Genomic DNA, 22,587 nt, shown 5'->3' with positions numbered 1-22,587 from the left:
TGGCGTTCATTATCACTGAACTAGTATACATTTGTTTAGGGCTCAGCTAAAGGACGATTCCGGGTGCGGGAATTTCTCACTACATTGAAGACCTGTGGGTGACCTTCTGCTGTTGTTTTTCCTATGGTCGGGTTGTTGTCTCTTTGACACCTTCCCCATTTCCATTCTCACTTTTATAAGTAACGAAGAGAAAAGGGGATACCATTAATGCCTTTTGACAATACCTAAATAATGCATCTATCCTTTTGTCGACTTATTGTCTCGATATTCTTCGCGTTCATGCTAATGCTTTAGTTTCTTTTTCTTATGAAGTATACACAAAAGCATATATTAGCTTTTAAATATCAGCAAACTGTACTATAATGTACCAACTCAATGCAAAAGTTTTTCAATGAGTAATTCGACAATACACATGTTACTTTGAATGCGTAAGGGTTAATTTAATTGCTTAATTTGTTTTAATAAAAATTCATTAATAATTAATAATAATTACGTAAAATATTTTCATACAGTCATGTAACTTATCAAACGCTTTTATCTATATCTAGATGAATGACATGGAAATGAGGCATACAAAAGACAATTTGGAGTCACAAGAATATACCCAAAGAGAAAAGACAGTCAAAACTTTATTTCTGATATGTTCAATGTTTGCATTGGTAGGTATACAAAATGAATATGAGGAAATGATTTATTTAGTCAAAAGTAAAAATATAATGATAATGATCAACAGTAATATTTACACTCATGAAAAAGAGGTTTTGCCGTTTTCTTTCCTTTTATTTTGCAGTTCGATAAACTCATTTCTACAACAAATTCAGTTGGAGTTCTGAAACATTTATATCCATGATGTACGGGATGCAACTCTTGTTATACATGACAACATCAGTTTTAGAGAATAAAACTGTCACACGGAAACACACATAAGGAAAAATTAAAAACGATTCAATTTCTTATGTTCTCACAACATTTACCATTATTATTTTTTAAATCTTTGTTTGACGAAGTTACCGGTGTACAAAATTTTCATAGACCTTATAAACCAACTAACCCAGGTAAGGGGGAGGGTTGGGATCCCGCTAACATGTTTAACCCCGCCACATTATTTATGTATGTGCCTGTCCCAAGTCAGGAGCCTGTAATTCAGTGGTTGTCGTTTGTTTATGTGTTACATATTTGTTTTTCGTTCATTTTTTTACATAGATAAGGCCGTTAGTTTTCTCGTTTGAATTGTTTCACATTGTCCTATCGGGGCTTTTTATAGCTGACTATGCGGTATGGGCTTTGCTCATTGTTGAAGGCCGTACGGTGACCTATAGTTGTTAATTTTTGTGTCATTTTGGTCTTTTGTGGATAGTTGTCTCATTGGCAATCATACCACATCTTTTTTATGTAGACTAAGAAAGCATTATAATTCGGTCGTTGCCCGTAACAAAAAAAATCTTAAACTTATTATTCCTCTTTAACCAATAAGCAACAACTATAAACACAACTTGATGTTCTGTTTGATTTTAATACTGTTGCATTCTATACTTTCTCATGATATTTTTGTAGATAATTTTAAGGATTAAAGGGTTTTCTCAAATGTACCAATTGTGTATCATATGTATACAAAATCATTTGGCATATTGCCTTTTAGACCTATAACAGATTTAGAAAAACTAAGAATTTCAAAAATCATCAGCAAGACAAAATCTGAAAATACGGAAGCGTTTTTAGCGCCACACTTAACGCGTAAAACAGCTACATTCGTGCTCCTTAATGAAGTTTTTGATAGAAACTTTGATTATTACAGATACGAACAATTCCATCGAGTATTAATTTGTTATCATTTTAGGGTCTAGAACAAGAACTAACTGGTACAACTTTAAAAGATCTGATTATTCTAACTAATTCAAACTATGAAGTAATGGCACGTGCGATGGTTGGGTCTAGTGTAGGCTATATTATATTAGCAGTTTTAGGTGGGCCGTTGGTAGATAGATTTGGCGGATACTGTGACCTAATGGTTGCTTTATGCTTATCTGTATCTGCATTGGCTACACTACTTACTCCGTATACACCCTTGTTTGGGGTACTGTGGGCGTTATTTTGTGTTAGGGGCATGTGCGCAGGTTTACAAAATATAGGTGAGTAGATAAGTAAAGTAGAAGTGTTTAAGACCTTACATCCAAAAAGTTTTAAAAACAAAATTTGAATAAACGATTTTAAGATTTGAAGACTAGTATTAAGTATTTTAATCAAATGAAAGGTTGGAAACTAATATAGAAAACTAAACAATGATAAGTCGAACATAGATGGAAAATGACAAGGACAAACATACAAGCTACACTACAAATTTAACTAATTATAAAGATTAAGCAAAAAGAACCCTACAAACAACCAGGGAGGCATTAAGGTGCTCCGGACTGAAAGGTGAATGATGTGCCCGATAGGTGCTTGGTGTGATCGATAGACAAATACTGTGACAAATAGCTGAATGATCTGACCGATAGATGAGTGATGTGACCAACAAATGAATGATATGCCCGATAATGGAATGATGTCACTGGTAGATGAATGATGTACCCGATAATGGAATGATGTCACTGGTAGATGAATGATGTACCATATAATTGAATGATGTGACAAATAAGTAAATGATGTTTCCGATAGTTGAATGATGTGACCATAAGTGAATGATATGCCCGATAGTCGAATGATGTGACCAATAAGTGAATGATGTGACCAATAAGTGAATGATGTGTCCGTGAGTTGAATGGAGTGACCAATTAGTGAATGATATGCCCGATAGTGGAATTATGTGACCGAAAGTCGAAGTTTCATATAGGCGAATTATGTGACAAATAAGTGAATGATATGCCCGATAATCGAATGATGTGACTGGTAGGTGAATGATGTGCCCGATAGTCGAATGATGTGACCAATAAGTGAATGATGTGCCCGATAGTCGAATGATGTGACCAATAAGTGAAAGATGTGTCCGTCAGTTGAATGAAGTGACCAATAAGTGAATGATATGCCCGATAGTGGAATAATGTAACAAATAAGTGAATGATGTGCCCGATAGTGGAATTATGTGACTAATAAGTGAATGATGTGACAAATAAGTGAATGATGTGACCAATAAGTGAATGATGTGTCCGTTAGTTGAATAAAGTGACTAATAAGTGAATGATGTGCCCGATAGTGGAATGATGTGACCATTAAGTGAATGATGTGTCCGTCAGTTGAATGAAGTGACCAATAAGTGAATGATATGCCCGATAGTGGAATAATGTAACAAATAAGTGAATGATGTGCCCGATAGTGGAATTATGTGACTAATAAGTGAAAGATGTGACAAACAAGTGAATGAAGTGACCAATTAGTGAATGATGTGTCCGTTAGTTGAATGAATTGACCAATAAGTAAATGATGTGCCCGATAGTGGAATGAAGTGGCCAATAAGTGAATGATGTGTCCGTTAGTTGAATGATGTGACCAATAAGTGAATGATGTGACCAATAAGTGAATGATGTGTCCGTTAGTTGAATGAAGTGACTAATACGTGAATGATGTTTCCGTTAGTTGAATGATGTGACCAATAAGTGAATAATGTGACCAATAAGTGAATGATGTGTCCGTTAGTTGAATGAAGTGACCAATAAGTGAATGATGTGCACGATAGTGGAATCATGTGACCGAAAGTCGAATTGTGTGCCCTATATGTGAATGATGTGCCCGATAGGCGAATTATGTGACCAATAGGTGAATGGTGGTTCATAAAGGCGAATTATGTGAGATGTATGATGTGATGATTAGGTGAATGAAATGCCCGATATAAAGGTGAATGATGTGCTGATAATCAAATTGTGTGACAGATAGGTAAATTATTTGCCCGATATACGAATTATGTGACAGATAAGTGAATGATTTGCCCGATAGGTGAATGATTTGCCCGATAGGTGAATGATGTGACGATATCTGTCGCTGTATTTAGTACCGGTATGCATTCCTTGAGGCCTAAATATGTTATCCTGATAAGACGATTTTACAACGTTTTTGATTTAGTTGTAATTACTTGTTTCGATATTTGAAAACAATTTTCTAACCATTGCCGAGAACAATAATAAAAGTATAACTTTATAAAATTGCTTCATTTTTTTTTATAGCTGGTCAAACCATTTTAATTGGTCTGTGGAAAGAAAAAGCAACAGGACCGTTACATGTTCTACATTTTGGATATGGGATCGGAGCAATTATAGTGCCATTGATACTCAATCCCTTTCTAGCAGTCTTGTCACCTGATAGTACAAATGAAACGTCGTCTATTGGACAGATTCTAAATGTTACAGATCAACATATCCCATTGAAAAATGACAATGAAACAATTAGTCAGTATTTGAAAGTCTCGAGAATTAAAACCGGCTACCTTATTGTTGCAATCATTGTTGCATCAGTAGCTACTGTTTTTGTTTTCTATCAATTCTGTTATAGACGGATAATACATGTGTCAATCAAAACAGTCAAAGGAAAAATCAAAATCCGAGAATTAGCTAAATTTATTGATCCAAAGAAATGTACCGGTGGAAATCGTTTGTACAGTGTACAAATAATGGGACTGTTATTCTTTTATTTCTTCAATACTATTGGAGGAGAGATAATCATTAAAACGTATCTCAGAAGTTATTCCATAGATAAACTGAATTTTTCGGGAGACGATGGGTCAATTCTGAACACTGCTTTTGCCATAAGTTATACACTATCTAGACTGGCAGGATTAATAACCAGTAGATATGTACCAGTACGTATTTTAGTCGTACTCGAATCCTTCGGTTTAGTGGTAACAACAGTACTGTTAGAGATATTCGCTCGAAACAGTAAGCAGGCGTTGTGGATTTTAAGCATATTCCTGGGCATGTTTGTATCTCCTTTATATCCCAGTGGAATGGGATGGGGAAACTACTTTATCAATTTAACAGGAACGGCAATCGCTTTTATCGTAACCAGTTCTGCATTTGGTGCAATGGTGTATGGATGGTTGCTTGGATATTTATATCAGAATTATGGATACGAAATGTTTCTACATCAGACTTTAGCTTGTGGAGGAATGGTGTTTTTCTGTACGATCCTTATGGCTGTAGTTACACATGGTTCTAAAGGACGATATAATAAGAGCAATACTGATTTGAAAGAAGAAAGTGATGAATAAGATACATGTATGACATAATGTAATTAACTTATTAGTCTGAGCCTTTTATAGTCGACTATACGGTAAAGGTTTTAATTTTCTGATTATAAAAACTACAAAACAAATATTTTGACATTGTTATCATTTTTTCATAATTTCTTCAAAAAATATTTATGTGTTTAACGTCGCTTTCAGCACTATTGTTGGTAGCTAGATTTTATTATTGGAGAAAGACGGAATTTCTAGTCAGTTAAGATTGTACTCAAACGTACTTACCATGTGCAGAAAATTATACAATTGCAGATTGATGGTGATAATTTCTTAAACCCCACAAGAAACGGTGTTTCGTGTATAATTGTATAACATAAGAAATAAAACAAACAACATTTTATATAATTTTAATAGGAAAAAATAATCGCGAATATTTATGACCACTCTCTTGTCAAACTTTAATCAAAGCTGCTATATCAGATGACCTCCTGACATGGAGATACATAACATTTAAAATGATAGAGGGACTTCATGCAGCATCTTTAATGAGAAAAAGACGCCTTTCAGTAAACCGCAGCATACATGTACCTAGGCTCATATAAAAGTATGTCCGAATATCCTTTTCGGAAATATGTGGACAAATATTTTTCGATTTATATTTAAATTGTGTTTATTTGTTTCACAAACGTTTCAATCATTTCTTCATTCCGAATAAGGATTTCACCATTTGAAGGAATGCAGTATTCGTAGATCCTCCTCTACCTGCATTACCTGCATTACCTCCACCACGGCCTTGAAACGAATTTCCCCGACCACGTGGTTGTTCATTCCATATTGACCCGCCCTCTGTCGGTGTTGGTTTAGTTGGACCCTCACCTCCTGCTCCACGGGCAAAACTGTTAAACCCGTTATTGTTGTTAAATCCTCCGACATTAGGTGAAAAACCTCTTCCTCCTCCTGCTCCTCCCATGCCTCCCACTCCACCACCTCCTCTATTGTTGTTGTTGTTCATCCATGATGCAGTTGTTGGATATCCCCATGCATCTCTTCCTGTTCCTGAGAATAAACCTCCAGCTCCTTCTACGACTGCTCCCTCTGGAAGATAAGATATGTTTATTATAGCTAGACGGAAAAAGCTTTTGACAGAGTTTGGAGAAACGCTTTTATTTCGGCAGCATATTTGATATTAAAGCTATGCAGCACTGTTTTTATTTTGTTTTGTCTTACTATTTCGTAGTTAATGGTGAATTGACAGGTTATTATATTTATTAGCAATTCCTAATGTTCCTTATGAGAGGAGCGCATTTGAATAGGTATCAATCATTTAGACATTTATAACCAATGCCCGTCAGAATTGAAATGAAATTCTGAAATAGCATGGCAATATGATATTAGCATATTGATCAATACATGTATTCCATTCTTGACTTAAATGGAGAATGGAAATGTGGAATGTGTCTAAGCGACAACAACCCGAGTATAGATCAGACAACAGCCGAAGGCCACCAATGAGTTTTCAATGTAGCGAGAAACTCCGCACCCGAGGGGTCCTTCAGCTGGTCTCTTCAGGATCTTCGTCACTCTATTTTTTTAATTTTTTTGTCAAATAATCAGAATTCTCTAGTTTTATTCATGATGTGCCGAGACAAATGTTGCCTATAACCCACTATTTTTCGTTCCATAATATTATAACATTGAATTAATATAACTGAATGGGGGACTGCAAACAATAGACAAATGTAATTCAAGGTTATATGAGATTGTCAGAAAATATGTATACGAGTGACCATGGACAAGCAAATAGAAATATTTAAATCAGCAGTATACCAGCGACAAAGCAGCTTAACATGCACTTGCACATGCACACACAACAAATCCTTGAAAAAAGCATACGCATAAATCTAAAACTTTTGCTTACTTCAATTTTGATCTAAACATGATATTATTCCGATGAAAAAAAACGGGGAAATGTTAGCAATGGCTTTTTTTTTTGTTTATCAAATGTTGTTTTACATTCAATGATTGTTTCCCTTGTACTGCTAATCTTCTTTATTTATTTATTTCTTAGGAAATTGTTTCTAGTTGGAAAAAAACACACACAAAAAATACAACATATACAGTTCTAGATAAACTTTACACCTATACGCATAGCGTCCCTTAACCACTATTAATTTGTAGTATTATTTCTTCGTATACCTGACTATATGTATTATAAATATATATTTTGTATACATGTTCCTTATATGAACCATTTTATATTGATTTATATACATAAAAATATATACATTATCGAGGTTATTCCCTTATATATGATATATACGCAAATATCTAATAATTCTTAAGCTAAGATGTATACGAAAGCATTTTTAGGGTATATTAGAAAGAATGTTTACCATAGTCTGAAAGAAATATAAGAGGGGAAGTGAATTTTAAGTCCTCTAACTTTTGTCAGGATTTCGTCAGGCTGAATTTAGGTATAAAACTGAATCGATGCTTGACAAAACGTTTAACACGCACATCTATATGTTTGAATATGGATGAAAAGGTAAAAACAAAGAAAAGAAGGTTGAAATAACAATAAAGAGCCTAATTTAATGTGTTTCCATGTCTTCTTTTATTAAGATTGTAATTCAGTTCTGAAATACCGTGCACGTCTATCTTGATAAAATAAAATGAAAAGATTACGCATTGAACACGGTTTTAATCAAATAATTTGGATGCTTTTCTTAATTTTTCTCGTATCATGAAAATAGATAAAACATTTTATTGGATTCTAATACGTCTAACGATTACTAAAACAAATAAAAACATTTCGCCTCTCTTACAAAAATGCAGTTCGGACATTCTTGTGGACGTTAAGACAAAGTGTTACTGTCAATTCGTATCAGACCAAAATACCTCAGTGTTTACATGCCCAAGCAACAGTTCCGTTCAGAAAACAACAGCAAAGTTTTCATCAATATAACATCTTTTCATCAAAATGAAAAGAGTGTTTTTGTCTTCATATCTTAAAAGTGGTTAATATGCATACAAACGATTATCTGGTTTAGAAGGATGATGTTCTATTAGTGTAAAAAATTAAATACAGAAAGAAATACATAAATGAATATTTTGCGCAGAAAGGAGCTAAAATTAATAACCAAGAGAAGTAAAATAAAATCCTTTAGATATTTTAGAATGTTTAAATCCTTGACAAAGACTTTGCCATTGCTTTGACAAAATGAGTATCATGCATATACCTTGTTCTGATTCTGAAATAACAATGTTTGTTACAGCGGTTAAAGGCAGCGACATATCTTGAATACACGCATGCGCTGTTCAAAACGAATCCAGATTGTACATAACGAATAAGATAATTATAAAAACTTTTACCCAAGGAAAAAAGAAATAGTTTCTTTTAAAAGGGTATTTTGGAATTATTTCTATTTCTGCAAGATGATTAAAATGTAAAAAAAAAGTGCAAATACACATTGCTATATCTTCATGAGTTATAAGCCAACAAATTTCATTTTTTTTTTAAGCAATATGAAACTAACGGTAAATGAGCATTCAAAAAAAATATCCAATATGTCGTGTCTATCTGGATCCAACTTTGTTTTAGAAGATCATTAAAATTATCGCATATAACATAAGCATAAAAAGCAATCGAGATAGTTATCTCTACTTAATCATTTGCGCATTTCACATTCAAATCTTTAATATTTTCACTGAATTCTCAAATTTCTAGATCTTCTAACAGCATGTTAAAGCTAAAACTAAATGCTATAAAGCATGAACATATTAAGTTAAGAAGTGATATGGTTTTAAAATTGAATCTAAAAGAAATGAACAATTAGTACTGGTTATATATACTCACTAAACCTTAAAATATGAAGTAATTCATTGTAACTGGTTTTCGCAAGAGGTTTAACTACTAGTGTGTTATTTTGCATGTTAATTTGTGCAATAAATATGTAACTAAGGCACTACAGTTGAATCTCGAACAACAGAAGTTCTTCAAAAGTCATACAATTGACTCTCGAACAATCGAATTCTAGATAGTAAAGATACCTTTTGAACGATCGTAATGTCAGTATTACTGCCAACCCTCGAACAATCGAATTTTAAGTCATAGCTGACTCTCGAACAATCGAATTATAAGTATCTAGAGTTGTAGATTCGCGAACAAATGCAGTTCTGAGTTACCATATGTTTCATTGTTTTGTCAGCTAATTTAGTGATAAGAATCAAATCTCTTACTATTTCTTTATCTAAAATGAAGTGTGATGATAAGAGAGTATTATACTGTCCCTAATATTTCGTATTGTTACCTGCAGCTTGACCTTGGGTCATCACTGGTCCTAATATGTCTGTCCAGTATGTTGTTCTGTTTGTAACAACTGTAGCTCTGCAATGTATAAAATTTATATTTAAGTATTATTATAGTACAATTATAAAAATATGAGATGAAAAAAATTGACATGTTGTTTTTAGTTGTATAATTTATTTTTTGAGGTTCGGACGTTGGTATGGTCTTCTCCTCCGTTTAATGCTTTTGATCATTCCTTTGGTCATTTGTACGTTATGCTTTAATGTTCAAAATCTCAAACGATAGTTTGAGCCCATGGTTGAGTTCGTTTATCAACGATTTCGAATTTTTCACAAAGTAATATTAATTGAGGTCTGGGGCTGACATGTCAGTAACTGCAAGTATTCCTTTGATAATTTATGTGAATCATTGTCATTTTGCTTAGGTACTTCTGTTAACTATTATAACATTGAACTCAGACTTCCTGAGAGTTTCATAGTGCGTATTTTTGTGTGTTTGTTTACTCCAGAGAAATACGGTGAGTGTTAAAATCTCACAAACATGTTTACTGCTGCATTTTTTGCTCCTGTCATTTGACAGAAACCTCTAGCCTTTGTTAGTCTCGTGTGTTTTTTCTTCTTTGGTTCATTTATATAATAACATTAAAGTACCAATTTTTATGCACCAGATGTGCATTTGGACAATACATGTCTCTTCAGTGATGCTCGTGGCCAAAATATGCAAAATCCAAAGCTTATATAAAAGATAAAGAGCTATAATCCAAAAGTTCAAAAAAGTATAGCCAAATCCGTGAAAGTAACCAGAGCTTTGCCTGAGGGAGATATATTCCTTAATTTATAATTATTTTTATCATTTTGTAACATTATATATGTTTCGGAGTTTAGCGTGGCATTCATTGCACTAAACTAGTAAACATTATTCTTTAGGGGTCACTCGACTTAAGCTCAATACCGCATTTACCCGCTGCGTTTAAGAGTGATTGTTGGCCCGTAACACATGTTGTTTTTTTTTGTTTTTTTGTTGTTGTTTTTTTTTAACTTTCTAACATATCTATTGATCAATTTGAAACGTTTTCTTTTATTTTAAAGCAATTAACTTAACCTTTCCAAATTTATTGCTTTATAGATTGTAATCCTTTATATATAATATAATTGATAACTTACACAAATCTAATCATATCTGCTGGACTAAAGCTAGGTCCCCACCACTGTAACGTAACGGCATCCTTCCATCTGTCGTTTGAATGTGTGGCTGCGTCATTTCGTACAGAACACCACACTGTTCTACCTTTAAGGGGATCTTGGGAACTAAATGTACCGCTTGGCCAATCTTTTGAACCTTCTTCAGCTGCTATTATGAAAAATCCTTTAAAAGGTGCACCAGTTATTGTTACTGAAAGTGAAAAAAAATACTGTGAAAATGTTTTACAAATAACATAGAAAGTTGGAATAATACATTTGTTGTATTCGAAGTGGTCGTCTGAATTGACCCAAACATTTGAATACGTCAACGATGGACGTCAGGGACATCGTTTAAATTGTTTTTCATTTAGCATTCCGGGGCACTTTTAGAGATGACTATGTTAGATTGGGTTTTCTCATTTTTGAAGGCCGTACAATAACATATACATTGTAGTTGTAAAGGTTTGTGTCCTTCGGTCGTTTGTGGACAATGATCTCATTGGCAGTCCAACGAAGGTCAACTGTACCTGAAACGGCAGTAACTGTAGAAACTTTGAAGACTGTATTTCATCATTATTATTATGAACAATTTTGTTTTGTAATAATGTGTATGGTTTGGAGGAAAGATACATTCCGGAATTTCTCGCTACATTGAAGACCTGTTGGTGACCTTCTGCTGTTGTTTTTTTATATGGTCGGGTTGTTGTCTCTTTGACACATTCCCCATTTCCATTCTCAATTTTATTCACTTTTCAACCCTATTATAGAATTCAGTTTCAACCATTCGGCATTAGTTAACCAGCACAGGAACTACGTAGTTAGTCAAACTGATAAATACCAACATTCACAATAGTAAGCATATACTATTATCTCTTGATAATTATGGATAAAAAAAACTAATTTGTTGTTTCTATCTGAAATGTGTTGCTGTATGTAACTTATATGACATGTTCAAGAATCCGTAAAGTCGTTTCTCATAAAACAAAAAGGTACATTTATATGCTCTCACTCTAGGTGAATAAATGAAAACGTCTGCTAGGATACTACGTAAATGTAAAAAAATTGAGCTGTTATGCTTCATGAATGATCAATCATGAAAGAAACAAATATTTTATTTTTTCTAAAAACAAATTAATGAGTAATATATAAAAGCAATTTGTTTACCAACAATGTATAAATAAGGATAATAAAATAAAAAGTTGATATTTAAGTATTAAAAACCTAGGGCAAAATCTCGAGACATACAATGTAAGATAAATAAACAGATTTTTGTTTTCAACAATTAACAAACCGACTGAAATATATAAGCAAATAACAAACTTGATTATTACCGATAATATGTAAAGATATATTGCATTCTGAGTTCTTTCAAATCTGGCCTCTTTCGCAATCATTGATATTCAGAGGCTTTTTAAATGAATGAAACAACTGCTTTTCCTTTATAACAGTAAACATATTTTTCATATTGTTGTTTGAGAGTGTCCCCAGAAAAACTGCCCCAGATTTATTGCGATTGTATGCATATTCAACAAAGCTGGTCGTTTGTGTATGGTCCCTTTAATACGCCTTTGTAGGTTAATATATAAAAAAATAATTCATAGAACATTAAACGTCCTTATTTATTCACACGATACGTCAGAATGCCAGCTGATATAATCGAAAAGATAAGCACAACGACGAAACAATAACCAAACTGAGACGATCTACAGGTCAAACCACTGTTTCCTCTATCTTTGACCTCTATCAACGTATTTTGAATTAATGAAATAAAAATCATCGCTTCATATATTCAAATATCAAAGGACTAAAATAATAATGATTATAGTAATAAAGATTGTGCAAAGCACACAATTAAAAAAAAAGAAATGATAGAAGGACTTCTAGAATCTAACATTACATCTTTTCGTCATCGTTATGACCACCAAAGGAAATACACATTATATGCTTTGTCCGAACAATTGACCACCAAAGGTAATACACATTATATGCTTTGTCCGTACAATAAAACGATTATTTAAGGTTGTATGTTCATCATTTGATTTATGTCTGTAATGAAATGGACACTGAAGGAAAAAGACACAAATAGAAATATTAATCATGTGATCTGACATCTTATTATTACTGTATAATATAAGTAGATTAATCAAGATATGTCAAATGACAGGTACGATATAACTGCTAAAATATATAATAGTGTACCAGAAATTTCCTTGTATAAATGTGTTTCATATACTACTTGACTATGTCGGTTTTTTTTAATAGCGTTACAACCGTACGATCCATGCAGTCCTCTCCTCTCGAGACATATAAATAGAGAACATACAGTTTTGTTTTATTCTTCTTTTTGTATTATAAAAGAGATTTGCGATTAGTTCTTCCAACCATTAAATACTTGTATCTTACAGTCAAAAAGTTTTTTTTAAGAGAATACTAATTTTGTTAGTTTCTTTTCTTTATGAAAGGTCTTGTTAACATGTTTTTTATTGTACTTGACCCAAAATTTTGCAAATAAGAAAATATGACAAAATTAGCTGTTTCAATTTGCCCAAATAGAAGAACATGTGTTTGTTTGGTTTCCTAAACTACGAAAATATACCAAAGGTTCTTTATCCAATCATTCAGTCGTTATATGCTGCTGCTAGGCGATTATTAAAGGAGTTCCCTTCTCAGTTTCAAAGTAATTACCTTTTCAAAATACTAGTTTATATAGATAGCGGATAAATTAAGGAATCCAAAGAGCAAAACAAATATATAGGTCACTCTGCTTGTTTTCAAAATATAAGCCATTGAAATTTTGGCGAGAAAATATTCTCTCTTGACTTTTCATTGCTTTATCATTGTCAAGTTGAAGTTCTCAAATACTGTTAAAAAGTCATTAACATTTTATAAGACTTTTACAGATGGCTTATCATTATACATGTCAAAGATTTACAAAAAGAAACATGGGGGTCACCGGGCAATTTTTTTCAAGGCATTCAAATGGATAAAACCAGAGGATTCCGAAAATAAGACAAAAAAATCTAAAACTTAACAAGCCAGCTTCCCATGTTAGGAGTATATGAGAATTGGACACATATAAGTCGGAGTCCATAACAATCAAAAGTAAGCACTCAGTCCTGTAGAAGTCACAAGAACTCCCATCTTCAAAAGTTCACTATTTCTACGAAATCAGCAGTATGATAGGTCAATGGTTGCACTTTGAGTTAAAGAAAATATAACGGTATATTAATTTTTTATTTTCATTTTATGCATTGTTACGAATACGAATAGTGTTATTTAGATACCAGTAAAAAAAAATCGTTAAAGATTAAAACTTAGTACAACTTATTTAAAAAAGGTAGGTTTCATAACTTTCGAATACACATTACTGTATTCTAGTGCCTTCGGGTATTTTTTTAAACAGGTCAACAGTCGAGTTAAAAATAATTTTTTTACAATTTACTTTATGTGTTATGTCGACACAGTTTTTCTTTAAAATGATTATTTCTGTCAAATGTGTCCATTGACTGTACAGTGACTTTGCTACAACAATGAACACCTGTTTTTAGATAAATGAGACCACCGTTACCTACCCTTAGCCTTTGTTCATATAAGATATATCTCTAATTGGTAAGTAAATTATGATTCCTATTATTATTCAGTTGTTTTTATTTTGCTTACATCCAGATAGTTTGGATGATGTCTTATTAGCTTTATATATTGATATTAATTTATCATTAGTATTATTATCAATTATTATCAATAATCTATTAAATTGAGAATGGATCGGGGAATGTGTCAAAGAGACAACAACCCGACCAAAGAGCAAAAAACAGCCAAAAGCCACCACAGGATTTTCAACATAGCGAGACAATCCCGCACCAAGAGGCGTGCTTTAGCTCAGGACCCTGAACAAACTCGTATTCTGGTTCAACAAAAATGGACGTCACACCTAACATCGAAACATATGAATGAACGAAAACTAAAAAAGACAAACAAGACTAACATATAAAAAAGAAGATGTGGTATGATTGCCAATGTGACAACTATCCACAAAAGACCAAAATGACACAAACATTAACAACTATAGGTCACCATACGACCTTCAACAATACGCAAAGCCCATACCGCATAGTCAGCTATAAAAGGCACCTATAAGACAATGTAAAACAATTCAAACGAGAAAACTAACGGCCTTATTTAAATATAAACATGTTTACTTCTTATCTATACAAAATAAAATATAGCTATCAGAAGACTAAAAATAAAGAGTGCATTATTTGTCTTTTAATTCCTCAAAATACCCAGAATGTTTTTTGATTTGTGATGGTCATTTGTACAGGCTACAGACAACCTACGGATGTTGAGTGGTTGACATTAAGGTGGCAACAATGAAGGCATGCATTAATCTTATGTATATAAAAAAATGTACTAAATGTCATTAGCCAAAATTGTTAATTGGAACGAAAAACACTGTATTGTTTCTGCTTGAAAAATACTCATATAAAAACATCCATAACCTTGAAATAAAATGTATCGCTATTTTGACATTTTTACAAAACATTTATACAAAGTTAGTGTAAACATGAGTTGTACACCGACCAGGAAAACATACTGGAATATTTTAGAACAAATATTGGTTATCTCATTCAACGAGTAGCATCTTAATTGAGTCAATTCAATTGCATACATTATAAATATTTGATTTATAATTGTAAATAATTGCCATAAGTCCAGCGGCAAATATTTTATAATATTTCTTTTCGATTGCATCTTTTAGTTATATAAGACCAATTCAAACTTGACACAAATACCAAAGGAGGATAAAAGGGTCTGAGGATTAGGAAAGAAGTATTGAAAGGGGGGATAATGATTTGAATCTCCCAATTTGTAGACGATTTTGCCGATTAAATAATAAATGCAAAACAACAATTTAATCATCACATAAGCTATGATGAACAATGCCTTTATTAGAAAAGCTAAATCTTGAAAATACGACTTCCAGGACTTCATCTTCAAATTTTTATAAGTCAACAAACCATGTTCATGAAAAATAAAGAAATTGTATTTCGTGCCACATTGTACAGTTGTCTTTAGATTACGCCTTGAAATCTCCATTCTTAATGTAAGAATTGTAAAAATACAAATTTACATTAAACAGACTTTTTAAGTCGTACATGTATCAGTTAAAAGTGCAATAGGGTGTGACGGCTACAATGCTTGTCAGGAACTGGTGTCGACAATCGATAAAAGACAAAAGACAAAATCAGTTAGTATGTTACTCTTATGTAAGTACATTATGTACATTTAAAGGGTGCAACGGCTACAATACGTGTCAGGAACGGGGTGTAGGCAATCTTTTTAAAAATTAAAGTCAGACAAAATGCAGTTAGTATGTTACTTTTGCGTCTTCTTTTCGCAATATCTTACACATCAAGTGACGTACATACGAGGGTTTATTGCCATAACACTTGTTATTTGTCCGAGACTCTACCATTTCATACTATTTCCACTACATGTTAGTCTTCAGGGGTACCACCAGCAACACCAAGTCTCAGCCAATAACTGTTTTCGATTTTCTCTGAGCCAGAGAACGTTAATAATATCCTTTTGTTATTAGGGAGCTACTGTAACAAAAAATTTGTTCCGGCGTGACATTTGTTCCACGGGAACAAATTTCATAGGAAATATGTTCCACCGGAACTTATGTCACAGAAAATATATTCCAGCACTATAAAATTTGTTCCAGAACTAATTTTTTAACCAAGTGTGAAATAAGTTCCGGAACAAAAATTACAGCACCATGACAATGTATAAGTTTTGTTCCAATATTAAAATAAAAAAAAAGTGAAATAGGTTTGTGTGATATTAGTTTTGAAAGAAGGTATTTTATAGAAGTCAATGAAAATGTTCTGCTGGAACCTATTTCACAGGAAATACGTACTGTGCTTGCATGGGGTACATTTGCAACTGAAGGCATGACTTTAGGATGAAAATAAGAAATAAAAGCGATGATAATGTTTCATAATTTGTATCTATTTTTATCTTTTATGTGGTATTCCACCTCCTTGTTTCCTGTTGATCTGTCATGGGTGTTCTAATCATACATGTACTTAGCTATGGTCATTGCACATTTTTAAGAGAGTGTGTTTTTTGTTTCTCTATGTCTTTAAATATAATTGATCAGTCACTTTGTCCTTTTTGAAAACGTACAAATGTTCATCTTTAACTATTATAATATTTTTTTTCCTGAATGACTTTTATTATTATTTCTTATTCTACTCTTTCCTGGTTCATAAGTGTCATTTTTAGTATTATTAATTGAGTATGTTATTAACTTTTGCTTTACTCCACGTACATGATCCAAATTGGATGTTTAAACTTTTTCTATATTACCTTATGATGGCTTATCAATTAAGTACATGTTTTTTATAATGACTTTAAACTCACTGATGACAAGTGCTCAGTATAAAAGAAAACTTGTTTAACCAGGGGAACATATTTCATAGACAAGGAACTTATTTCACCAGGTGAGGAACAAATCTCACGAACATGGAACTTATTTCACAGATAAGGAACAAATTTCACCAACCCAGAACTTATTTCACCAGGTAAAGTGTGGAACTTATTGCATAGAGATGGAACAAATTATATAGAAATTGTCTGTGAAAAAAGTTCTCCCAGAACATATTTCCTGTGACATTAGTTCAACTGGAACTTTTTTCACAGGAACAAATTTTGGCTCACACTACCATTTGATTTTTATGGGGAGGCTAGGATGAAATTTGAAAAAAATAGGCAGGACAGGAGTTTTGAGTAAAAAAAAAAGTCAGGATGACAATATATGTAAAAAAAGTCAGGATAAACTAAAAAAAAATGCAGGACAGAGATTACAACCAAAAAGAAAGGCAGGACAAAAATTTTCATCCTAGCCCTCCCCCCCCATGCAAATCAAATGGTAGCTCCCTAAGTACAGTTGCTGTCTAGAATTTTGTACTTGTATCTCATGTTTACTTAATTGTATCTAATTATTTACACGTAAAGTAGGATAAACAAAAATATTTATGTGCTCCAAGTGAAATAAAATTGCAATAAATGCTTGTTTGTACATGAAAGATGTGGACAGGCTGTTGTATGTTTGATCCACAAGTTGAGGTTCAGGGCTGTTTTAGTTGTTTATGAATCATTAATCATAAAGCCACCATTGTGTATCATAATCATTCATAACCTAAGTTTTAAGGGAAACATATTCAAATATACTGGATATATTACATATAATCTGTCTACACCTATATTTCTGTAATAATAATCCAATTACTAGTATATCTCGCCCCCCCCCCTCCCCCATTTGTTTAAATATTGATAAGGAGAACTTGATATTTTCGGAAATGTCTTTCTTATTTCAAGTTCGTTTATGAGGAAAACAAATTAGATACAATACGTATTAACTGTTGTATGCGCTAGCTATACATATGAGGGCCCTCATGGGTTTTTTGATTATGTGATTACTTGGCCGTTTTTTTAATGATTATTTGATTATTAAGCCAAATATTTCATGATTATTTGATTACCTAGGACTGTATTTTTAGTTTATGATTATTTGATTACTAAAGATAAGCAAATATTAAATGATTATGTGATTATATTGACAAAAACATGGTGATTATGTGATTACTAGGACCCCCCATGAGGGGCCTCACATATCGTGTGTTGCAACATCCTATATTTCGACCATGTTAGCCAAGCGACTCAATTAGACATTGTAAGAAATTATGATCGACAGTATCAGACCGACACAACTGGTCTAAACACATATAACACTGATGGCAGTTCAAATATCACAAATAAAGGCACAAGCTTACAAGGCTGCAAACATAGATGGAATCACAATAGTTACACCAGATGTTGTGTACTACATGTACTAGCTAATCCTATTTTATAGGTAATGTGGATGTGGTATGATTGCCATTATGATAACTCTCTACAAGAGACCAAATTAAGAATTACACAGCTAAATTAAAAGGTCATCAGCCTTCAACAACGTGCAAAAACATACTGCATAGTAAGCTATTAAAGGCCCCGAAATAAAAATTGTAAAACAAATCAAAAGAAGAAACGTTTTGATTGTTTACAAAACAATAAAAACAAAATATGCATACACAATACACAGCCTTATCCTTTGTCCTTATCACAGCACATCGCATAACAAAATATTATCTGTGACGGATGCACAAACAATATACCACAAAAAAAATAAGGAATATTAACAAAAAAACTGCAGTGAATACTAGAGCATTTTGGCAATTTCACCCATGTACATATCTGACAAAATGATCGTGCTCTATCAAAAAGGTCATGATATTTGAAACAAGTCTGATCATATGACATAAATGTAGGCTAAATTATACTACATCAGCCAACATAATCCGACAAATCAAGATTCCTATGACTCAAGTCCTAATTAACGACACAGTACCTTTTATGAAATTAGTTTTTTAATATGAAAAAAAAAAATAAATCTAAACACAAGCCCATTTTACAACACGACGATCCATTATAAGACTCTAGACCTATCTAATTTAACAACACAACTCAAACAAAACAACACAACACAACACAACACAACACAACACAAGTAACATTTTTACGATACCATTTTCTGTTTGCGACTCTATCCTCAATACTGTGTGTTTAATGTTAAATGAAATGCGAGCACTCCAATTCCACGGCCGTAGCAGTTTACAAGACTATGTACTTTCAAAACACACTGTAGAACATACAGAAAGAAAATGTAGGGTACCTGAATAAAAGGATAATTAGGAACCATAAGCTGAAAAAACCACAGACTATACCGATGCCAGAACGAATACAAGGCGAACATTTAAAGATAGAAAGACTGCAAAAACTACAAAAAAAACAAGATTGAGAAACACGAACACCACTGAAATTTTGAAAGGAGAATCACTTTCAACTCTACTAGACTTGTGATACCATTTCCGGTAAGTTGCATTCGATAATGACACAAACGACGAAAATAGGACGTTAATTGTGATATTCAATTAGTATAATGACGTTGATTGAAATGAACGATACTTGTGGTTAATATGTTTGATATGGAATATACCTGCACCAGGAAAATGACTGTCATAAGTAATTATTGGACAAATAATGGACAAGACAAGAGAGAAAAAAAATCACAGTGACTTATGACGAGCGTCACGGACAACTATAACAATAGATGTCTAACAAAAAAACACTCCTCATTTTTGCCATAGTTTTGGATGATTATACTATCAGTATTGTGACACTAGATTTTGCTTTTATGACCAGTAAATAATAGATATAATAAAACAAATCAGAAAGATTTATGATAGTTTTATGTCAACGTCTAACACGAAAAATAACTTAAAGATTACATAGATAATATTTTACAATTAATAATAAATTGTGGTACATTGTTGTTTGGATATAACCACTTCAGAAAAGCACATGTTGAATAATAACACAATACTGTTTGTTTGTGTTTTTATTAAGGAATGACTGCAATATTTTTTCTGTCTATGAAGAACTTCATACCATAAAAATGTGGTGCACACTGAAAAACGCGCGTAGCGGGTTATTTAACAGTATGCACCATATTTTTTATGTTATTTCGAATAGACAGAAAAAATATTACAGTCATTTCTTATAATTCAATTCTAAATTTAGAAAACCATGAAAAACGTTGATGACGTCACGGTCACATGACTAAATTATGTCTATTGGCTGATAACAAAATAACGTCAGCCAATCAGAAGACGCGTTACATCCAACATTAAATTATTACAAAATATATAATACTAGTACACTGTAACATCCCGTTTTACTGCTTTGTGAAAATGCAAGATTTAGTTATTGGAAAGTGGCGAGTCACTTGATTTCATATCTCAAAATGTTGGTTCATAAAGTTTAATCTTTCTGCGATTTCTTTATAAATAAATGGTTTCAACAATAGAAAGACGCCCGAATTTGACCGTTCATTGTCTAAACACTATGTAAGGTTTCGACGTTTTTAATATACTGAAACTGCAAGTAGTCATTGCTAATAAGGGACGACATCAAAACATCAACGATAGATAAAAAACTTAATTCAAATAGTTAGGGGGAAGGGGGGTCATATTGCTGCAAGTTTTGTATAAATTGACATCGATTTTACATATATCCTTATTGATCAATCAATTTCCCCCAAATTAAGTTAAGAGGGGGGTAGGGGGGTCAGTAAAAAAACTATATGAATTAAGTTTTTTTATCCTTCATTGAACTTTTGATGTCATCCCTAAGGGAAGCTCAAATTGATTCAACCACATTAGCAATATTAAGGCTACATCTTTACTTAAGAATCATTTTTTCCTGTTTGAAAAATTGACATAGCTCTTCATTTGTATATGACCTTCTGTGTCTATTCTGTTAATATGGATATTAGGAGATGTTAGGTACACGTGAATGCCTACGAAAGCAACCCAACTACACAAAATTAAAATCAACAAAATACACCAAGTGGTAAATAATATTATGGTCCATATCAGAAGATATAGAGATGTCTATATAATAAGTGAAAGCTCTAAATCACCAAAGGTCTACTCAATAGCTGCATTTGTTTTAATTGGTCACTGAACTTGAATAGAAATTATTAATGAATACTAAGTAGTATCATAAATCGCACAACTGTTTAAAGCCACCAACTATCAATAAAAAGATTAAAGCAAAGTCTATATTGCTCTTTGAATTTAGAGACTATATCCAATAGATGCTTTTGAAATATTTTATCTGCAGAACCTTTATGATATACGAAAATTTAACGGAAGACGATATGTATTCATACTTGGTTTATTCATAATTTACCAATAGTCCTAGACAATTATTATAAATTATCAAAAGCTTTTCAATGATTTGATATTGAAATACAAAACTTACCGTGTATGGGATTTCCAGCAGTAAAAGTTGTATTAGAAACAGTTATTCTATATGGGGCTGGCCCCATTTGTTTTAAACACGGTTGGCCTGTATGTGGATGTGTATGTCTTGGTGTCATGTAAAAGCAAGCACGTTCAGGTGCCCCATCTGGATATCCAAGAATCACGTGAATGAAACTTAATAATAATATCCAAGCTTCGAAGTACATGTTTGTAAGCTATTCAAGATTATTATGGCAGAAACTGATGAAGACACAAGTATTTGAAGGTGTTTGCTTCGGGGCAGTACAACTATAGATGGAATGACAAGGAAAACGGCAAATGCACGGTCCGGTGATAAAATAATAAATGACCGATTTTGACCTTAGAGAATTACTTGACCTCAGTCGGTATACATGTGGAAACGGAGATATTTTCTGACATATCGTTTTTATGATTGACATTAAGAAAATGACACAAGAACATGAAACAATACACCAATGACTTTTATATCTTTTTTTCATTACAATGAAGTTGCATTTATTACGATTAATATATGATATAATGAGATACATATTTGTAACTAGGGATGTATTTTTCATGACCAGTTGTTCAGTGGTGATTGAAATCCTTACTGCATTCAAATGCAAAGATTCATTATGGTTCAAGGCAAATATTCCAAATAGAATAAATGTTCTTATTTTTGCATTATTTGGAAATATTTAAAACCTTACGTTTGCATTATTTGGAAATATATAAAACCTTATGTTTGAACTATTTAAATATATCAAAAACAAGTTGAGATAGATATATGCCAAAGTGACGTAAAAGAGAAACTTTTCAAGGATAATATAAATTTGAATTATAATTATGCCGTGTTATTGTTCAATTGACGGAAATATATGAAGTTTCAAAATCTAGAATTTAGTATATTTAGTTTTATGCCTTATAACATTAGGAATTTGTCTCTCTGATACTTTTCAGCTTTCTCTAAAACATGTATTACGGTTATCCTCCATAGAG

General features: G+C 32.5%; 2 protein-coding genes across 2 annotated transcripts; one reads left to right on the top strand and one right to left on the bottom strand.

Moving 5' to 3' along the window:
- Positions 1 to 548: 548 nt before the first annotated feature.
- Positions 549 to 5,194, top strand: LOC134692220 (sodium-dependent glucose transporter 1-like). The gene is made up of 3 exons (XM_063552671.1): positions 549 to 659; positions 1,838 to 2,129; positions 4,155 to 5,194. Exons 1-3 carry the CDS (start codon positions 549 to 551, stop codon positions 5,192 to 5,194), a joined length of 1,443 nt encoding a protein of 480 aa, XP_063408741.1.
- A 361-nt stretch (positions 5,195 to 5,555) lies between these two features.
- Positions 5,556 to 21,930, bottom strand: LOC134692937 (ferric-chelate reductase 1-like). Its single transcript, XM_063553581.1, has 4 exons — positions 21,587 to 21,930; positions 10,637 to 10,865; positions 9,475 to 9,551; positions 5,556 to 6,259 (listed from the first exon to the last, which is right to left on the bottom strand). Exons 1-4 carry the CDS (start codon positions 21,792 to 21,794, stop codon positions 5,859 to 5,861), a joined length of 915 nt encoding a protein of 304 aa, XP_063409651.1. The 5' UTR covers positions 21,795 to 21,930; the 3' UTR covers positions 5,556 to 5,858.
- Positions 21,931 to 22,587: the final 657 nt, after the last annotated feature.

Source organism: Mytilus trossulus, chromosome 12, assembly GCF_036588685.1.
Source record: "Mytilus trossulus isolate FHL-02 chromosome 12, PNRI_Mtr1.1.1.hap1, whole genome shotgun sequence".
NCBI lineage: Eukaryota > Metazoa > Mollusca > Bivalvia > Mytilida > Mytilidae > Mytilus > Mytilus trossulus.
Note: the sequence above shows the minus strand (reverse complement) of the source record. Positions and strands in the feature narration are given on the sequence as shown.

What these genes read in the sequence shown, in the direction of transcription:
- LOC134692220 (XM_063552671.1), top strand. Translation starts at nt 549, where the DNA reads ATGAATGACATGGAAATGAGGCATACAAAAGACAATTTGGAGTCACAA. An exon ending in TATGTTCAATGTTTGCATTG is followed by an intron (nt 660 to 1,837) that starts GTAGGTATACAA and finishes TTATCATTTTAG; the next exon opens with GGTCTAGAACAAGAACTAAC. An exon ending in CGCAGGTTTACAAAATATAG is followed by an intron (nt 2,130 to 4,154) that starts GTGAGTAGATAA and finishes TTTTTTTTATAG; the next exon opens with CTGGTCAAACCATTTTAATT.
- LOC134692937 (XM_063553581.1), bottom strand. Translation starts at nt 21,794, where the DNA reads ATGTACTTCGAAGCTTGGATATTATTATTAAGTTTCATTCACGTGATT. An exon ending in TGCTGGAAATCCCATACACG is followed by an intron (nt 10,866 to 21,586) that starts GTAAGTTTTGTA and finishes TTTCACTTTCAG; the next exon opens with TAACAATAACTGGTGCACCT. An exon ending in GCAGATATGATTAGATTTGT is followed by an intron (nt 9,552 to 10,636) that starts GTAAGTTATCAA and finishes TATACATTGCAG; the next exon opens with AGCTACAGTTGTTACAAACA.